A 20,631-nucleotide genomic window follows, 5' to 3' on the forward strand; every position below is an offset into this window, starting at 1 on the left:
TCACTTTCTTGTTGAGTTCCTAATAGAGAGACTATTTTATATATGGTTTCTAAAGCCATTTTTTTACACACAGAGAATCAGATTGGCCCATCTTGGATCAGCAATGTCTACCACATTATCTGATCACAGAGGGAGATGAGTCATATAAAATAAACACATGTGCAACAGTACACTTCTCCTGAAGACAGGAGAAGTTTCCAGAAAAAAGATGGGGTGGGCTAGATAGACATCACAAAAGGGCTCTATTATTTAAATATTTTGAAATAATCTAATAATCTTTCTATAATATTCATATATATTATACACTGAAGGTTGATATAAAGAGAGAAAAAGCCTTTAAGTATGGGAGAAATTGTAGTCTTTTCCATTTAATACTACTGTGAAACAAAAACATGCAATTTTTGCAGACATTTCTCCATTAAAAATCTTAAGACAAGTAGGCGTAATATCAGATTAAACAGAATATATACTATTAATTCATTATATTTGTATCATGCTTGTCTCCTAAGTAACGACAACATCGAAAACTTAGAAAAGGCTTCTGGACAACAATCAAACAGAGAATAGGGCTAAGGTCATCTTCAAATCAATAGTGTTTGATGATGAAAAGTTGATAAATCGAACAAATATTCGTGACTTGTCAGTAATGAAGTAAAGTTGTCTCCATCAAAATATAAATGAGGAAATATGAGTATATACTCAAAGAAAATTACTAATCTCCTTAACTAAGAAAATGAAATCAGCAAAAACCCAAGAAATTCTGTAGGAACCAAAAAGGTAATGGAGACCTAGTATATTTAGAAAGAACTAACCTTCATCCTGAATGCTCTGAAAAATCAACAAATTCCTAATTGAATCCAAAACCGTTTACAAAGTTTGTTTTCCTCCACATCATTCACAGATGGTCAGAAGCAACAGACTTCAGAAACTGGAACTCGCTGGTCCCAGAGCCTCCCCTCAGACACACCTCATACTGGTAGCTCTGGGACAGGGTCCCAGTACCGCTGACGTCCACCAGGTGGCCCGGAAAGTGGCCCTCAGGCACCGAGCAGCGACCCAGCGAGGCGGCCCTGCTCCTCCCGCACAGCCGCACCGCGATGAACGCGAGCACCGAGAAGAGGAAGAGCGACGACACCGCGGCCAGGGCGATGACCAAGTAGACGGTGAGCGGGTCGGCCTGCGCCTGCTCGGCCGCCGCCTCCGGCAGCGGCAGGTAGGGCTGCGAGAAGCCGTCCACCAGCAGCACGTGCAGCGTGACGCTGGCCGAGCGCGGCGGCTCGCCGTTGTCCTTGACCAGCACCAGCAGCCTGTGCTTGGGCGCGTCGCGCTCGCTCGGCGGCCTGGCCGTGCGCACCTCGCCGTTGTGCGCCCACACGCCGAACAGCCCGGGCTCCGTGGCCTTGAGCAGCTGGTACGACAGCCAGGCGTTCTGGCTCGAGTCGCCGTCCACCGCCACCACCTTGCTCACCAGGTAGCCCGCCTCGGCCGCCCTGGGCACCAGCTCGGTGCAGGGCGCCGAGCCGTTCTGCAGCGGGTAGAGCACGAAGGGCGAGTTGTCGTTGTCGTCCAGCACCAGCACGCGCACCAGCGCCTGGCTGCTCAGCGCCGGCGAGCCTCGGTCTGTGGCGCCCACGCCGAACTCGAAGGCCTGCAGGGCCTCGTAGTCCAGGGACCGCAGGGCGAACAGGTGCCCGTTGTCCGCGTTGATGGACACGAGGGAGGCGAGGGGCAGGTGCGGGTCGTGGGGCGGCAGCAGCGAGTAGGTGACCTGGGCGTTGGCGCCTGCGTCTGCGTCTGTGGCGCTGACGCTGCCGATGTGCAGGGCGGGGCTGTTGTTCTCGCGGACCCGCAGGGTGTAGGAGGTTTGGGTGAAGGCGGGGGCGTTGTCATTGACGTCGGAGACCAGCAGGGTTAAGTTGTGCTCGGTTTTCAGCTTGGGGGATCCCGTGTCAGTGACGGTGATGGTGATGTTGTACTCGGCTCTGCTCTCTCTGTCCAGGTCTTCTTCTGTTTACCAGCTTGAAGAAATTCTCAACGGAAGGTTTCAGAGTGAACGGAACATCTTCCTGAATGGAACAAACCATCCTTCTGTTGTCCCCAGAGTCTGGGTCTTGAATACTGAAAAGAGAAACCGTGGTCTAGGGGGAATTTCCCGGAATGGAGCTTATAAGTGAAGCCACCGTTAGTTCTGGGGTGTTGTCGTTTACATCCACCACTTGTATTATGACAGTGCATTTTCCAGAAAGACCTGCCCCATCGGAGGCCTTAATATCCACCTCATATGACACAATTTTTTCAAAATCTAGTTTCCCAATTATTTTAATTTCTCCCGTTAGTTCATTAAGTGCAAATGTCCTAGTAATCTCTTCAGCACCATAAAAAAATGAGTAGAATACTTCGCCGTTTATTCCCATGTCTAAATCTCTTGCAGAAACAGTGACAATAAGGGATCCCAGGGGACTGTTTTCCAGAATCTGCACATGATAGAGTGGCTGCGCAAACTCAGGGGCGTTGTCATTGATATCCAAGACATGAGGACGAGGGCAGTCCCAGTTTTGGGAGGAGCTCCGCCATCTACTGCCATGAGAGTTACTCTGTACTCCGGCTGCACCTCTGGATCTAGGGCTTTGTCCAGAACCAGTTCCGGGAATTTTCTGCCCTCACCGCCATTGCGAGTAAGAACGTGGAAATGGGAGTTGGGGTAGATGCTGTAGTTTTGAACATTATTGATGCCGACATCAAAATCTTGTGCTTTTTTCATGGGGAACACAGTCCCTGGAAGAGTATTTTCCATGATTTTCAAAATCATTTCTGCTTCTGGGAACACAGGGGAATTGTCATTTACGTCTCTGATCAAAAGATTAAACCTATATACCTCCCAAGGTTCTTCCAGTAACACCTGGAATTGCAGCACACAAGGTTCAGTGGGGCCACACAGTTCTTCCCGATCCAGTCTCTCACTTACTTGTAAATCTCCGGTCTGAAGGTTCAGCCGAAAATGTTTTTTGTTATTGTTAAAAACGACCCGAGCCCTCCTCCAAGACAGCTCTCTTACCCCCAGCCCTAAGTCCTTTGCTAGACTGGCCACAAAAGAACCACTCTCTGTTTCTTCTGCAATACTGTAATGTTCCCGCTCCGTGCAAGTCTGAGCCAGCAAAATAAAGAGAAGAATTCGCCTTAGTTTAGGAAAGCGCTCCTCTTCAGCCTCCATTTCTCCAATGCCAAAAGTCTTTAGGGTCTGGGTGCCTTTGGGTCTGTAGGCAATCTGCTCTGGGTGTCAATCCTTACCGCAAGGTAATTCTGTTAAGAATCCTCTTCTCTTACATCTGTGTATGACTGCCAGAGCAGTAACCACCCGCAGGTCTGTTTTTCACAGCCTTAGCTTACAGCGCCACCATGTGTTCCACTTAAACCTAGTTGGCTGAAAATGCTACAAAACGTATTCCATTTATTTAGATTTATGTACACATACACAAGAAACAAACAACGGATTATATATGGGGTGCTGTATAAATAAAAATGGTAACTTCTATTTTCCTGTGATATTATGAATGTTGAGATGGTGCCAGACACTTGAGAAATGATGCAAGAACAAAGCTAACTATATTTATTTGTTTATTCAACAATTTGTTTATTCAACAAACACTGATTTCTTATTATGTGTCAGGCACTGTACTAAGTGCTGGGAATAAAAATTCTGACCTCATGGATTTTACAATATAATGTCTACTATATTGTATAGTCTGTGCTTTGGGGGAAAAGTGAGTAGACAAGGATGTGTAGCTATGAGTCTGTTCCTAAAGAGAGAATATACACCATTAAACTCTTAACTCACTGCTAGCACAGTAGATGAAGAGATTCACTCACATGTTTCAGGGATATAAACTTAAGTGATAGACCAGCTAGAACCGGTCTATTTTGCAAACTCAATAGACAGCTTAAGGGGTTGTGGATAACTTATTTGTAAATATTGTCTAAGGAGAGTGTCTCTGTACCTTTGAGAGCAGGTTGTATTGACTTATTCCATTATCCAAAACAATTTGTAAAGAGTATGTACATTTATTCATAAACTAAGACACATACATGTTGAAGTTGAGTCACTGAGATCTGAAAATTAAGAGTCAAGATCACAAAGACAAAGGGCTGAAGTTAAAGTAAAAACTAAAGTGCAGAAGAAATAGCAGGCTAAACTTATTCCCAATAGGAAAGATCACAATTCATTTATAGCAAGCGACTCACATATCTCTCGTGGATACCTTGGGATCCTGGCACCCTAATATGGAACTGAAGTTATTTTACTCCTAAGGATGGGAAAAACATCTTGGGATGGGGGACCTGAGGTCTCCCCAATTGCATCAAACTTAAGCTAATATTTTAATAATAATGTTTAAATAATAGACACTATCACATATTCTGGCACTTTAATTACCTGGCTAACTTGGAAAACTTAGCATGGGCCAAGTGTAAAAATTGTGTTGCATATTGGTTTAATTCTATTAAGGTAAAAATCACTCAAATCGACATTCTATTTTAGAATGTTTTCCCCTACAGTGAAACAAATTTGATGAAATAAACTCAAAATATGAGAACATGCTGGTCACATTTAAAATCTGATAGATAATTTTCCTCATAAAAAGATCTTGGTCATGGATCCAAACTCTTTATTATGGAATTAAATGTCCAAGAAAATGTGCCCTTAATGTCCATGCATTTTTTAATATTAACAGATAGAAGCTGATACCTATGTCAGTAAGGGAATGGATCAAAATTAGTTTTTCATTCCCATCTGTCATATCTCATATAAGTATTCTCCTTATTTTCTCTTCTAAGGAGAAAATTTTAAGCCTGTAGACTTGGCAGGAAGCTTGAAATTTTTTTCACGGGGCGTTTTAGTAATAGAATACGTGTCAATCAAATAATATTTATTACTATTAATGAAATCATGAATCAATGCATGTGATGTATAAATTGGATTATTTATAGATATTGAAGATTTTACACTAAATGATAAAAGAATTCTGTTCATACTGAACTCAGACAATACTTTTTAAAAGAAAGAGGTGCTAAGGAGGGTATGATAATCCTGAGAAAAGGTATAGACACCTAAACAATAACAATTTCAGTGTTACTTTTTAAAACTGATGCTGGAGCACATAAAATAATGAAGGGAAACCTGTTAACAAAGTATTCCATAAAACAACCCTTTGTAGCTTCTTTTGTTGAAAGACCTCATAAATTATCTATAAAATTAAGTTTTGTAACAAAATTATCTAGTATAGATAAGTTATCTCTAAGCTTGTACATTTTTTATTCCATTCATTGATTAAGTTAATGGTAGAAGCATGCAATAAACGACCTGGGTTTAATTGTACGTACTCTAATTGAGTACTTAAGATTGCATGTACCTTTTCTGTCTCTTTTGGTTTCAGGAAACATTCTCCTCCCCAAGATAGGTTAAATAAAGGAGTTTTATTACTAGGAAACTGGTGTCTTACCGTAGAACTCAAGGACAATTAGATGTTGGGGACTTAGGAACACTGGAATCAGGAACTGACAGGTCTAGAATCAAGTAGCTATCTTAGTCTCTACTGTCTCTTAAGCTTCTGCCTCCTTCACTTTCTTATTTCTTCTCACTTTTACTCTTTCCTTCCTTCTCTCTTCCCTCTCTAGATGCCTTTCTGTGCTGCCAGCCTACACAGGTATAAACATGGCTACCTCAGCCCATGCTTAACATTTATTTCCTAGTTACAAGCAATCAAAAAAAATAGATGAATTACATCTTAATTGCAAATTCAGGGGTTTGGAGAATGTGATTATTCTCACTTTAATCAGGAGTCTATCACTGGACCAATCAAAAATGGCCAGGAGAGGTAAAGAAGAGTAGAATAAATGTCTCAATAGTGATTACCTCTCTTGGTTAGTACAAGGAAGTTCTTAGACAAGAAGTGTGGGCTGGATATATATCTTAATTCAAACAAGATTAGAACTTATTTTAATACACCAACATCTAAGCAATATATATAGTTCACAAAATATTTATGAAGAAAAATACCTAAATGCAGAAAAACTTCTCTGAAATATTTGGCAGAAAAGTAGAATGGAAAGATTGATTATACTTTTAAAAAAATCTAAATAACATAACATCTTAAAAACCATGCAGGGTTTTTATTCATACCATGCATTTTCCACTATAATAATACTATCAAACATACAAAAACTGTTTTAGTGAAAGGATCTACAGCCTAGAACACCCAGAGAATACCCAGTGAGCCCAGTGTGCAATTAAGCTGGAAGGGAAAATGCTGTATATTCGAATAAATTATTTGAGGCTGCATTTTGGAAGAAAGACTAAGCAAATCCTAGTTCCCTTAGTTTTTTCCACAGTTAATATAAAGAAGAGCAGAAAATAGCCTTACATTATTGAAATTTCTGAAAAATCTTAAGTAAATTGAAGTTACCCAAACGAAGAACTTTACATTACAATGAATGAATTTTACAAAGAAATAGAGCTCGTTCTAAAAGTTCTACATAATAATCAAAACCCTAATTGAATCCAAAGCCACTCAGAAAGCTGTGGCTTTCCTCCATTTCACTGTCTTGGGGCGGGAGGTTGGGAATAATGGGTTTAAGGAACTTGAACTCGCTGGTCCCAGAGCCTCCCCTCAGACACACCTCATACTGGTGGCTCTGGGACAGGGTCCCAGTACCGCCGACGTCCACCAGGTGGCCCGGAAAGTGGCCCTCAGGCACCGAGCAGCGACCCAGCGAGGCGGCCCTGCTCCTCCCGCACAGCCGCACCGCGATGAACGCGAGCACCGAGAAGAGGAAGAGCGACGACACCGCGGCCAGGGCGATGACCAAGTAGACGGTGAGCGGGTCGGCCTGCGCCTGCTCGGCCGCCGCCTCCGGCAGCGGCAGGTAGGGCTGCGAGAAGCCGTCCACCAGCAGCACGTGCAGCGTGACGCTGGCCGAGCGCGGCGGCTCGCCGTTGTCCTTGACCAGCACCAGCAGCCTGTGCTTGGGCGCGTCGCGCTTCGCTCGGCGGCCTGGCCGTGCGCACCTCGCCGTTGTGCGCCCACACGCCGAACAGCCCGGGCTCCGTGGCCTTGAGCAGCTGGTACGACAGCCAGGCGTTCTGGCCCGAGTCGCCGTCCACCGCCACCACCTTGCTCACCAGGTAGCCCGCCTCGGCCGCCCTGGGCACCAGCTCGGTGCAGGGCGCCGAGCCGTTCTGCAGCGGGTAGAGCACGAAGGGCGAGTTGTCGTTGTCGTCCAGCACCAGCACGCGCACCAGCGCCTGGCTGCTCAGCGCCGGCGAGCCTCGGTCTGTGGCGCCCACGCCGAACTCGAAGGCCTGCAGGGCCTCGTAGTCCAGGGACCGCAGGGCGAACAGGTGCCCGTTGTCCGCGTTGATGGACACGAGGGAGGCGAGGGGCAGGTGCGGGTCGTGGGGCGGCAGCAGCGAGTAGGTGACCTGGGCGTTGGCGCCTGCGTCTGCGTCTGTGGCGCTGACGCTGCCGATGTGCAGGGCGGGGCTGTTGTTCTCGCGGACCCGCAGGGTGTAGGAGGTTTGGGTGAAGGCGGGGGCGTTGTCATTGACGTCGGAGACCAGCAGGGTTAAGTTGTGCTCGGTTTTCAGCCTGGGGGATCCCATGTCGGTGACAGTGATGGTAATGTTATATTTGGTTTTGGTCTCTCGGTCCAATGGGCGCTCTGTTACCAGAGTGTAGAAATTCTTGAAGGTAGGCTTCAAGAGAAAGGGGAGATTGTCCTGAATGGAACAAACCATCCTCCCGTTGTCCCCAGAGTCTTGGTCTCTTATGCTAAAAACAGCGACTACCATCTCAGGAGACGAATTTTCTGGTATGGGGTTGGTAAGAGAGGTCATGAGTATTTCTGGTGGGTTGTCATTCACATCTACAACTTGAACTAAAATTGTTGATTTTCCTAAAAGGCTCCCACCATCAATGGCTTGAATATTTATTGTGTAAGACTGGATTAACTCAAAATCCAAAAGTGCTTTTAAATGGACTTCACCAGAAATTGGATGGATTTCAAATGTTTTCCGTACGTCTTTGGAGATGTGGGAAAATGAATAAGAGATTTCTCCATTTATTCCTGCGTCTAAATCTGTAGCAGACACCTTGATGACCAAGGATTCCAGAGGGCTGTTCTCTGGTACTTGAACCTCATAGATGGGTCTCTCAAACTCTGGGGCATTGTCATTGATATCTAAGACCAAAACACGAACCAGAGCTGTTCCGGACCTGGGCGGAGACCCACCATCCAAAGCTGTTAGCGTTAATCTAAGCTCAGACTCCTTTTCTCGATCCAGAGATTGGTCCAGTAACAGCTCTGGGTATTTTCTGCCCCCATCGCTGTCTTGTAATTTAAGGTGGAAATGTGGATTAGGGCTTAATGTGTAGTTTTGGACACCATTCTTTCCTACATCCAAGTCCTGAGCACTATCCATTTGGAATGAGGTTCCTGGAGCAGTACCTTCTGAGATTTTCAGAAGTATATGTTTATCTAGGAATGTGGGAGTGTGATCATTTATGTCTTTGACCCAAAGCTCAGCCTGGAAAAATTGCAAAGGATTTTCAAATAATACCTGGAAATTCAATACACATGGCTCAGTGAGATCGCAAAGTGCCTCCCTGTCCAGTTGCTCATTTAAGAGTAAGTTGCCGGTCTGCTGATCCAACCACAAATATGGTTTATAGTCATCAAAGATGACTCTGGCTCCCCGTGCAGCCAGGTCTTCCACACCCAAACCTGTGTCTTTCAGCATGTTGGCTATAAAGGAGCCGATCTCTGTTTCCTCTGCCACAGAATAGCGCCAGGTCTCTGAACAGACCAAAGACCCTCCTAAGCAAACAAAGAAAAGCAGCACTTGCCTTATCTGCTGACGGCTCACCTCTCCCGGCTCCATGGCTCCTCAGCCAAACGTTCTTCTGCGGAAATGTTTCAACTCAATCCCGAACAGCTCTGGGAGTTACTTCTCTCATCTATCAGCCTGGACCATTGAGAATCTCTAGACTTGTAATCCTGTCGAGAGGGTGTTGTTTGCTCCCTACCTTTCTCTTGAAAGCCTCTTTTCCCCCCTGCTCTTCCAGCGCTTTCAGTTCCACTGGTTAATGGAAACCAGAGCATCTGAGGTTACAAAAATTTCCCCATCTTATCCTGCAGCGCCACCACGCGACTCTGCAGAGTCTCAGGTTTTAAACAAAGTCAAATAAGTGAGATGAAATATTAATCTGTCTTGTGTGTTTGTTGATAATTTAAATTATATTTTCTTGTATATTTCTATTTTCTTTTCTGAGTTGCATTCTCTGTGATATGTGATGCTATTACTATTCAGTATTAAACACAATAAACCAGAATCTGCTAGAGCTGTGGTGGATATAAAAAGCATATTTAAGATATAGGCCCAGCCTCAAGTAAGTTATGATCTCTCTGTGAAGACAATATATAACACAACTAAAAATAGTTGAGAGGACTGTTTTATGTAATTGACCAAGTGAGCAAGAGGCTCCTAGGAAAATTGGAAATGGGAACCAGAAGTCTTAGTCTTCTCTAGCTGTCAGCAATTACTCTTAGAAAAGACAATCAGAATATGGTCATGCATTTGAAACTGAACCTGGTATATGCAAATAGTTGTTTTGGGGAGGCTGGACATCTGAGACTGGGTAAATGGTACCATTTATTTAGGGATAGTCCATAGGAGACTTACCTGGCAGCAGTAGAAAGTAAATGCGCAAAAGAAGTGACTAGGCTATAATTAACAAGACAGGAAACAACATGTGTTGGAGAGGATGTGGAGAGAAGGGAACTCTCATACACTGCTGGTGGGAGTGCAAACTGGTGCAGCCACTATGGAAAACGGTATGGATATTCCTCAAAAAATCAAGGATGGAACTACCATATGATCCAGCTATTCCACTGTTGGGTATTTATCCAAAGAACTTGAAAACACCAATGCGTAAAGATACACGCACCCTTGTGTTCATTGCAGCATTATTCACAATAGCCAAGACTTGGAAGCAACCTAAGTGCCCATAAAGGGACGAATGGATAAAGAAGATGTGGTATATATACACAATGGAATACTACTCAGCCATAAGAAACGATGAAATCCAGGCATTTGTGACAACATGGATGGACATTCCAGGTATTATGCAAAGTGAAATAAGTCAGAGGGAGAAGGTCAAATACTGTATGATTTCCTTCATTAAGTAGTAGATAATAACAACAATAAACAAACACATACAGACAGAGATTGGATTGGTGGTTACCAGAGGGGAAGGGGGAAGGGGGGAGGGTGAAAGGGATAATTCAGCACATGTGTGTGGTGATGGGTTGTAATTAGTATTTGGGTGGTGAACATGATGTAATCTATGCAGAAATAGAAGTATAATGATGTACACCTGAAATTTTTACAATGTTATAAACCAATGTTACTGCAATAAACAAAAAATTAAAAAAAAAAGAAGTGAATAAAGTAAGATATATCCAGTCTCTGACAACATTAAAAAAGGTTGAACAAACTAGACCCCAGTTTAGTTGTGGAACTGAATTCCATTTTGCAGACCCAGGTCTTCCAGAAGCATAATCCTAAATATTTTATTCATACATTCATTAATTTGTTCAGCAAATATTGTTGAGCATAGCTTTGTGCTAGGAATGGTAATAAGTTTTAGGAATAGATTGGTAAACAGACACAGTTTCTGTCCTGAAAGATGGATGCAGAAAAGTGAACACACCTTTAGAATAGAGCATGATGAATGCCATGATAGCAAAAGTTCATGCTACTATAAGAGCATAGGTAAGGGTCATCTAACCAGAATTTGGAAGTACAGGAAAGACTTTTCTGGAAAAAGTATATTCTAAATGGATACATAAAAAACGAGTATGAGTAATCCAAACAAAAACTGGGCGTGGGGTAAAATTTCCTGGCAAACTAAAAACATGATTGTGCAAACCCAAAATAAGGGAAGTGTTTTGTAAGAACTGAAATAGGATCAATACAGCTGAGCCATAGAGCAAGAGGAGAGAAATGGTGAGAGATGAGATTGGAAAGATAAGCAAATATTTTGTAAGCCATGCCAAGGCATTTGGACTCTGCATCAATGGAAAGGGAAGATTATTAAAAGGTTTGAAACATAAAAGTGACAGGACCATATTTTTATTTTTCAAAATATCATCCCGTTTCAGAGTTGAGAATAAATTAGAGAGGAAAAAGACTAGAGACAAGAGACTGATTAGAAGTTGTTGCAGTAACACAGGTAAGAGATGATATTGGCTTCAACTAGAAATGCAGTAATAGAGCTGTATTAGAATGATAAAGATAAAATATACAGGATGTGGTGATAGTTTAGACTTAGAGCAAGTGGGATAACTAGGAGTGAAAGTAAATGTACATTTTCAGTCTTAGGGAACTGAACCAACTGAATGTTGGTGCTATTAGAGAAAACACAGGAAGAGGAGAAGAGAAGAAAGGGTATAGAGCTGGAGAAGATGTTTAGTTCTGAGAAAGAGAAAATTTTAATTTAAAACATGCTGAGTTTGAGGTGTCCGTAGAACATCTATATAAATAGTTATATAAAGGACCTTCCATTACATAAATGAAGTTGAGGAAAGAGGTTTGGGCTGCAGAGACAAATTTGGGATACATTGGTATAAATGGTGATTGTAGGCCTTCAAGAAATAATGTAAGGTGTAGATTAAGAGAAGTATGTTTGAATTTCTTATTTCAGAGATGATGCATCTCTAAGAGACTACCATCTCCAGAAAGTGGCCATGGCCATAGGTGACTAAACTAGAGTAGAAGTGAATGTCACTAGAGATGAAGAGGGCTAGAAACAGCGACAGGTCAAACTCCTGGACTCAGAATTGCGGCAAGAGATGGACGGATGGAAACCGTAAGAAGTTATATTTGAGAGATAAAATGTCTCTACACCCCTTCTCTCCCATGATCTTGATTAATTTAATACCAAACTGATATCCAGGTGATTTGATTCTCTCATTTGATAACTCTCATGTGCAAAGACTATTTAGGCAGGAAGGTTTGCTAATTTCTTTCAGCACATCCAAGATATCTTACTTTCTTTTAGTTTCCATTGCTACTGTTGAGAAATTGTCAACAGGGAACATAGCTGTCTGTTTAACTGTCATGTGTTTAAATATTAACTTTTTCCTATGCCTTTTCTTTTTTCAAAAAGATGTCTCTTTCTCTTTGTCTTTCTGAAATTTCACAATGATGTTTCCAGGCATGGTTATCTTTTATTTATCCTGTTAGGTTTATTTGGGTCTCTTGAATCTGTGCATTGACATTTTCATCAATTCTGGAAAAATCCCAGCCATTATTTTTCCAAATATTGCTTCTGATCCAATCTTTCTCATCTCTTTTTCTGGAATTCGGTTAAATATATGTTAAACCTTTGTACTCTATCTTATGTTTCTAACCATGTCCTCTGTATTTTTCATCTTATTAACTCTCTGAGTTGCATGCTGGATAAATTATATTCTGACCTATATTTCACTCCATGAATTCTTTATTTGGTTGTATCTAATTTTCTATTAAACCTTTTATTCAGTTTTAAATTTTGATTATCATATTTTTCAGTTCTAGGAGTTCTATTTGGTTCTTTTCTGTCACATTTTATGGTTTCTTGTTCCCTGTACATCTTCAAGTATAACTTTTATTTAAATTAAAATGGTTAGCGTATTACAGACTGTGTCTGATAATTAAAATATTTGAAGTGTTTGCAAGTTTATTTCTGTGTTCTGTGTTTTCTTCTGGCTCTCACTAATAGTGTCATGTTTCCTTGTGTATGCATTTATCTTTGTGTTCAAGTTAAGAACTTAAAAATTATTTATATGAATAATTCTGGGCTTAGAATGAATAAACATTCTTTCATAGGAGGTATGCATTTGGTTCTATCAGGATCTGGGAGCACTACCTGTCAATAACCACCTTAAATCAAGTTAAATGCTAACAATCAAGTTCAAAGCTGAAATTCCACACAAGGGCTCATCCATTTCCAGTTTACTTTCACCCTAAATGTGTACCTCTTAAGGATCCAAATTAATTAATGCCCAGGTCTTCTATAAACTTCTTACTTTGTTAGGCTTTGATTTCCTCCCTCATTATAAAAATCATCAAAACAGAGGTTCACATTTCCCAGGATTCCAAATGTTCCCAGGGAAAAAGTGGATTTGAGGCTCATTTATCTCTCTGGATTACCTTTAAACATTAACTGTGACCTGACAATATATTAGTGTCTTATTAGCTAATTGTTTTCAGTGGAAGCATTGGGCTACATAATCTATACCATCCTTATTAAAAATGTAAAGTCTTGGGGCCGACCCGGTGTCGCAAGCGGTTAAGTTCGCGAGCTCTGCTGCGGTGGCCTGGGGTTCGCTGGCGGGATCCTGGGGCGCAGCCATGCACTGCTTGGTAAGCCATGCTGTGGCGCATCCCATATAAAGTGGAGGAAGATGGGCACGGATGTTAGCCCAGGGCCTCAGCAAAAAAAGAGGAGGATTGGCAGATGTTAGCACAGGGCTGATCTTCCTCACACACACAAATGTAAAGTCTCAAGGATATTGTTATGTCCCCAAATTACAAGTAAACTCTTAGCTTTCATGGTATAGAGGCAATTGATCTTGAGAGGATAGAGAAATAATATGTATTTTTTACCGTCTTCAACTGATCAATACTAAATGAGCTCTATAATGCTGCAATCAATTTAAACAATCTCTTGGAAGACATAATTGCTATCATTGACATTGGTATAGCTCCCACTTCTCTCTGCACCCCTTATTCTCCTATATATGAACACATATCTTCTTTCCTACAGCTGTTCCTTCTTCTCTCCTTCCAATGTTTATTTACATATTTGTATATTTCTAAAAATACAAGATATTATATATTATATGGCACTGTACTATAAATCTCAGTCTCTTTCTTCCTTTTAAAACATTTGGGATTTATCCATGTGGTTGTATGTACACCTGGTTCACTCCTTGTGATCACTGCATAGTACTCCTTCATAAACATTTCCACATTTTGTTTATCAATTGCTTTACTGATGGATATGTAGGTGGACTCCTATTCTCGGCTCTCTCAAGATGAACATTCCTATGCACATCATTGTGAAGCTGTATAAGAGTTTTCTGGCTTATATACCCCAAAGTAGAAGTGATGGATCATAGGGTATGTACATACTAAATACTATTGAAAATCTCTCAAAATGGCTGTACATGTGATTTCCTATTGTTCCACTTAATATTACCCAAATTTCTCATCTTTACTAACGTTATGGATGTAAATTGGTGTCTTATTTTATGCATTTCACCAGCTAATGTGGTTGAGCATTACTTCATGTTCTTTTCAGACTTTCTGTATTCCATTTTTAATTTCCTTTCCCTTTTATCGTCTTAAAAAATCTTACTGACTCTCCTGACATTTTGATTTTTGCTGATCTGCAAGAGTTATTTGAATAATCTAAATACTAATCCTTCTCAGTTAAGATGCTGCAAGTAGCTTCTGTCAGTCTGTCATATGCTAGCTTGCCTGTGCTATCCTCTAGTTTTGAGGTAGTAATATTTGTCAAGTTTTATCTTTATTTTTTGTACTTTTAAAGCCTTGTTTAAGAAATTCAAACTGATAGTAAGCTCATAAATATATTTTTACCTAGATTTATTACATTTTTTCCCATTAAAGTATTTCAGATTCACCTCTTAGATCCATATGAAGTTTATTTTTAGATGGTATGAGATAAGGATTTTGTTTCTTTATGAAGTGAGCCAATCTTCCCAATAACATTTGCTGAGTAATCATTATTGCCCCTACCCTCAGTGACCAAATTCTCTTCTATAAAAGGATCTGAACCTGGATTCTATTTTATCTGGTAGTCTACAAGTTTGTTCCTGAATTATTCAAATAGGATATTCTGTTCTTATCTATTCTTATTCTTATGCATAAGAAACATAAGATTTGCTTCTTATGACTCTGAGGGACAAAGAGGGTCCAAACATTCTTTTTCAGGATTTTATTGCTTAAATGTCTATTTAAATGAAATTCTCACAACTAGTAAATATCTATTGCAACACAAAATAAAACCAATAAAAATAGTGTGAAGCAAAGAACAAATGATTCCTAAGGAAATTGAAATTTGTCTCACTTATTTCACAATGTCAAGTAAAATTCCATTTTACTACATCATTTAGTCTATAATATTTAATTTTATGGGAGAAATTATAGAAATGTCTATGCGCAGTAGCTTTAAATCCACACTACATTCTAGCTATCAAAATCTCTACTATAATCCTCTGTTGAACTGTCCACTTTTAGATTGGAGACTTTATAATTTGTAACACCATTAGGCATTTAAAACCATAAATACAGACCCATTCTTTCTTTGTGGATAACTGAGAGAGGCCACAAAGTATTAAGGACTTTTTATATTTACTCTTAAAAATCAATTGGAAACTGAACCTAATTTATTTCTTTAACAGTTTAAATTTTCATTTTAATTTCTTAAGAAGTTTTTATCTGTAATCTTCTGAGGGAGGGTTATTTTACTCAAGATGATACTATGAACTACATTCTAGCTAAGTAATGATCAATATAAAATAATACAAATTTAAACTAGCAGACATGGCATATTTAAAGAAAACAAAATAGCAATATCAAGACCCAGAACATTATAAGACTCCTCCCCACAACAGCATCAACAACAACAACAAAGGAAAATTACTTAGAAATCAATAATTTCCAATGTGATCACTTCTATTTTGTCATAAAGTGAAAAACACTACATAACAAAAAGCAAACAAATAAGGTACCTGAGTACTGAATATGGAGAGGTTGCATTTTTTACCCTTTATGATGAAAATTTTCAAAGCAAATAGTGCAATAAAGTCCAATATACTTTCCACCCAGATCCAATAGCATTTTTTATTTTTCCTTTGATGAAATGTCTAGAAGTAAATTACATATATTGTGGCATTCACTTTTAATATTTCAGTTTGCACCTCCAAATAATCAATAACATTGTCTTGCATAACTGCATTATCACAACAAAAATATTAGCGATAACTCTGTTAATATAATATTTTTGACCAAATAAAAAAAAACACAGAAAGTGCACAGATTATATTTCCATGTCATTATAGCCACTAAAAAAAGATTTTTAAAGCAACTGTGAGGAGACTGTAAGAAATGATAATACATGCAACTATAGTGCAACCTAAAATCTATTACAGATAGGCAAAAACTAGATGCTTTCTGCTAAGAATAATAAAGAAGGAGAAGTTTAAAATAAATTATTTTATTGACTGTTGAATCCAAAGCTATTCCTAAAGTTCTCATTTCCTGCCATATTCCCACCAGTATCATGGACTGGAAGACTGGGGATAATCGGCTTCAGAAATCTAAACTCATTTGTCCCAGTACCTCCCCTCAGACACACCTCATACTGGTAACTCTGGGACAGGGTCCCAGTACCGCTGACGTCCACCAGGTGGCCCGGAAAGTGGCCCTCAGGCACCGAGCAGCGACCCAGCGAGGCGGCCCTGCTCCTCCCGCACAGCCGCACCGCGATGAACGCGAGCACCGAGAAGAGGAAGAGCGACGACACCGCGGCCAGGGCGATGACCAAGTAGACGGTGAGCGGGTCGGCCTGCGCCTGCTCGGCCGCCGCCTCCGGCAGCGGCAGGTAGGGCTGCGAGAAGCCGTCCACCAGCAGCACGTGCAGCGTGACGCTGGCCGAGCGCGGCGGCTCGCCGTTGTCCTTGACCAGCACCAGCAGCCTGTGCTTGGGCGCGTCGCGCTCGCTCGGCGGCCTGGCCGTGCGCACCTCGCCGTTGTGCGCCCACACGCCGAACAGCCCGGGCTCCGTGGCCTTGAGCAGCTGGTACGACAGCCAGGCGTTCTGGCCCGAGTCGCCGTCCACCGCCACCACCTTGCTCACCAGGTAGCCCGCCTCGGCCGCCCTGGGCACCAGCTCGGTGCAGGGCGCCGAGCCGTTCTGCAGTGGGTAGAGCACGAAGGGCGAGTTGTCGTTGTCGTCCAGCACCAGCACGCGCACCAGCGCCTGGCTGCTCAGCGCCGGCGAGCCTCGGTCTGTGGCGCCCACGCCGAACTCGAAGGCCTGCAGGGCCTCGTAGTCCAGGGACCGCAGGGCGAACAGGTGCCCGTTGTCCGCGTTGATGGACACGAGGGAGGCGAGGGGCAGGTGCGGGTCGTGGGGCGACAGCAGCGAGTAGGTGACCTGGGCGTTGGCGCCTGCGTCTGCGTCTGTGGCGCTGACGCTGCCGATGTGCAGGGCGGGGCTGTTGTTCTCGCGGACCCGCAGGGTGTAGGAGGTTTGGGTGAAGGCGGGGGCGTTGTCATTGACGTCGGAGACCAGCACGGTTATGCTGTGCTCTGTTTTCAGCCTGGGTGTCCCCGAGTCGGTGACAGTGATGGTGATGTTGTACTCGGCTCTCATCTCTCTGTCCAGTGCTTTTTCAGAAACCAGAGTAAAAAAGTTCTTGAAGGTTGGTTTCAGGAAAAAGGGGAGGTCATCTTGAATAGAGCAAACTATCCTCCCGTTGTCCCCAGTGTCTTGATCTCGGACACTAAAAAGAGCGACAAGGGTCTCTGAGGAGTTCTCTGGAATTATCTTTGTAATTGACGACATGGTCACTTCTGGTGGATTGTCATTTATATCTATTACTTTAACCAGAAGAGTGCATTCTTCTGAAAGACCCCCACCATCTGTTGCCTGAATATTTATAGTGTATGACTGTATTACTTCAAAATCCAGGCGTGATCTCAAATGTACTTCCCCAGATATTGGATTGATTTCAAATGTTTTACGAATATCTTCTGATGCATGCAACAATGTGTAAGATATTTCCCCATAATTTCCTGCATCCAAATCCTTAGCAGAGATGGTGATAATCCAGGAGCCAACGGGTGTGTCCTCCAGGACCTGCACCTCATAGAGCCTCTGAGGAAATTCAGGGGCGTTGTCATTGACGTCCAAGACCTTGATGAGAACCAAAGTTGTCCCAGTCCTGGGTGGGGATCCACCATCCAGTGCTGTGAGTGTTAATCTGAGCTCCGGCTTATCCTCGTGATCTAACGCTCTGTCCAGGACCAGTTCTGGGTATATTTTTCCATCACTGCTGTCTCGAACTTTAATGTAGAAGTGAGAATTGGGGCTAACTGTGTAGTTTTGGAGACTATTGCTTCCTATGTCCAAATCTTGGGCGCTCTCCATTAGGAATGTGGTTCCGATAGTGGTACTTTCTGGTATTTTAATAAGTATTTCCTTGTCCAGGAATGCAGGGGAGTGATCATTTATATCTTTGACATGCAGCTCAGCCCGAAAAAACTGTAAAGGGTTTTCCAATACCACCTGAAAATGCAGCACACAGGGCTCGGTGGAGCCACACAGCTCTTCTCGGTCCAGTTTCTCATTTAGGACCAAATCCCCAGTCAGCAAATCGAGGTGCAAATGCTTTTTATTATCCTCAGACACTACCCGGGCTTCCCTTGAGGACAGCTCCTCCACCCCAAGCCCCAGATCTTTTGCCAGATTGGCCACAAAAGAGCCAACTTCTGTTTCCTCTGCCACAGAATAGCTCACAGATTCAAGACCCGCCTGAGACAATCCCAGCAAAACAAAGAGAATCAGGACTTGCCTTTTCTGCAGAGCGAGCGCCCCTCTGATCGCCATGCTTCCTTCAGGCAACTTCTTTTGTGGAAAAATTTAAATTCAGCGCCAATTTTGGAAGCTGAAGCCCTGATTTTTTACTAAGAACCCCCTGGTGGGTAAATAGCCCTCCAGCAGCTCTGTAGAAGAAGCTCCTTTAGTACCTTCCTTTTCGGTGGGTTGGATGTTCTCTCTTCCCCTGAATAATAGAGCCCACAGTGTTGACCATGCATCATTTTCATCTTATCCTGCAGCGCCACCATGTGTCTCTATGAATCCTTTTTCAGTAAGAATTTTTTTCTCTTTGAACAAGTAATTCATGAATAGATCTGGAGTATTTTAAAGCAAATCCCAGAATCATATGTTTTTACCTCTAAATATTTCACTAAGTATTTCTAATAGACAAAGACTTTTAAAATATAACGTTTAAAATATAACTATGATACCACTATCACAATCGACAAATTTACCAATAATTCCTTGATATAATTTATACACAGTCTGTGTTTGGTTTTCCCCAAAATGTTTTCTACTGTTGATTTGTTTGAATCAGGATCCAAAGAAACTCCATATAGTACATTTAATTAGCTATGTTTTGAATGCCTGTCAAGAAGAATCCATTAAAATGTTCTGAACTGAAGAAGTAATATTTTATTTAGGCCATTTCTTGAGTAATTGCAAATATATTCTCTCCTCCACTCTTGTAAATACTTGTTGAATTCAGTTAATTATAATTAGTAATGTCATTTCTTTTTTCACCAATATATTTTTAAAACTACACATGTAAGGACATGACATAAATAAGATAGAGATAATCCTTTATGGAGCTCACAGGCTAGAAAATTTGGCAGACAAGTAACTAAAATATGTCACAATGTTTTCATAGGTAAAGAGTAATATAGAAATACCTAGAAGGGACATCTTGTACCTAGGAGGCAGCATTGTGTAGTGGTTATGGACATGGATTCTGGAACCAAAATATCTACATTAGAATCCTAGTTCTGCCACTCACTGTCTCCAGACTTGGGCAAGTTATGTACCTCTGTTTCCTTACCTGTAAAATAGGGACAATAATGGTATTTACCTCCTAGGATTATTATCGTAGGAATCTAATGAGTTAATATTTACAAAGTGGCTAGTAAGTGCTAGTTAAGTGTCTGTTAAAAATAAAACAAATAAAATCTAACACAGATTTTTGGACATCATTGAAAGCTTTCCTAAGGTAGTAAACTATAAGTTGTGATCTGAAGGAGCTAGCCAGGAGAAGGAGGAGTGTTTCAGACAGACATTTGTTTGTTTGTTTGTTTGTTTTATTGATGTTTTAATAGTTTTAAACGTTGTGAAATTTTGGGTTGTACATTTTTGTGTGTCCATCACCATATATATGTCTCCCTTCACCCCTTGTGCCCACCCCCCACCCCCATTGCCCCTGGTAACCACAATACAGTTTTCTCTGTCCATGTGTTGGTTTATATTCCACATATGAGTGAGATCAGACACTGTTTGTCTTTCTCTTTCTGACTTACTTCACTTAACATAATACCCTCCAGGCCCATCCATGTTGTTGCAAATGGATGATTTTGTCTTTTTTTATGGCTGAGTAGTATTCCATTGTATATATATACCACATTTTCTTGATCCAATCGTCAGTTGAGGGACACTTAGCTTGCGTCCACTTCTTGGCTATAGTGAATAATGCTGCAATGAACATAGGGGTGCATAAGCCTCTTTGGATTGTTGATTTCAGGTTCGTTGGCTAGATTCTCAGTAGTGGGATGGCTGGATCATAGGGCATCTCTATTTTTAATTCTTTGAGGAATCTCCATACCGTTTTCCATAGAGGCTGCACCAGTTTGCATTCCCACCAGCTGTGTATGAGGGTTCCTGTTTCTCCACATCCTCTCCAACATTTGTTGTTTTT

General features: G+C 41.7%; 3 protein-coding genes across 3 annotated transcripts; all 3 read right to left on the reverse strand.

Annotated features, from left to right (window-relative positions):
- Positions 1 to 411: 411 nt before the first annotated feature.
- On the reverse strand, positions 412 to 3,211 carry LOC101388453 (protocadherin beta-15-like). The gene is given in 3 exon segments (XM_014795209.2): positions 412 to 2,011; positions 2,013 to 2,533; positions 2,536 to 3,211. Coding segments are annotated over 3 exon segments (2,313 nt in total). The 3' UTR covers positions 412 to 895.
- Positions 3,212 to 6,158: 2,947 nt separating this feature from the next.
- On the reverse strand, positions 6,159 to 9,102 carry LOC101406945 (protocadherin beta-18-like). The gene is given in 2 exon segments (XM_087429667.1): positions 6,159 to 7,032; positions 7,034 to 9,102. Coding segments are annotated over 2 exon segments (2,388 nt in total). The 5' UTR covers positions 8,933 to 9,102; the 3' UTR covers positions 6,159 to 6,543.
- Positions 9,103 to 15,950: 6,848 nt separating this feature from the next.
- LOC106803185 (protocadherin beta-14) lies at positions 15,951 to 18,898 on the reverse strand. Its single transcript, XM_087429668.1, has one exon. The coding sequence runs from the start codon at positions 18,732 to 18,734 to the stop codon at positions 16,338 to 16,340; it is 2,397 nt and encodes a 798-aa protein (XP_087285794.1). The 5' UTR covers positions 18,735 to 18,898; the 3' UTR covers positions 15,951 to 16,337.
- Between the last annotated feature and the right edge of the window lie 1,733 nt (positions 18,899 to 20,631).

This window comes from Ceratotherium simum, chromosome 4 (assembly GCF_057802395.1).
Source record: "Ceratotherium simum simum isolate JZ-2026a chromosome 4, ASM5780239v1, whole genome shotgun sequence".
Classification (NCBI taxonomy): Eukaryota; Metazoa; Chordata; class Mammalia; order Perissodactyla; family Rhinocerotidae; genus Ceratotherium; species Ceratotherium simum.

Bases quoted from the DNA above. Each gene is read 5' to 3' on its own strand.
- LOC106803185 (XM_087429668.1), bottom strand. From the start codon at position 18,734: ATGGCGATCAGAGGGGCGCTCGCTCTGCAGAAAAGGCAAGTCCTGATT.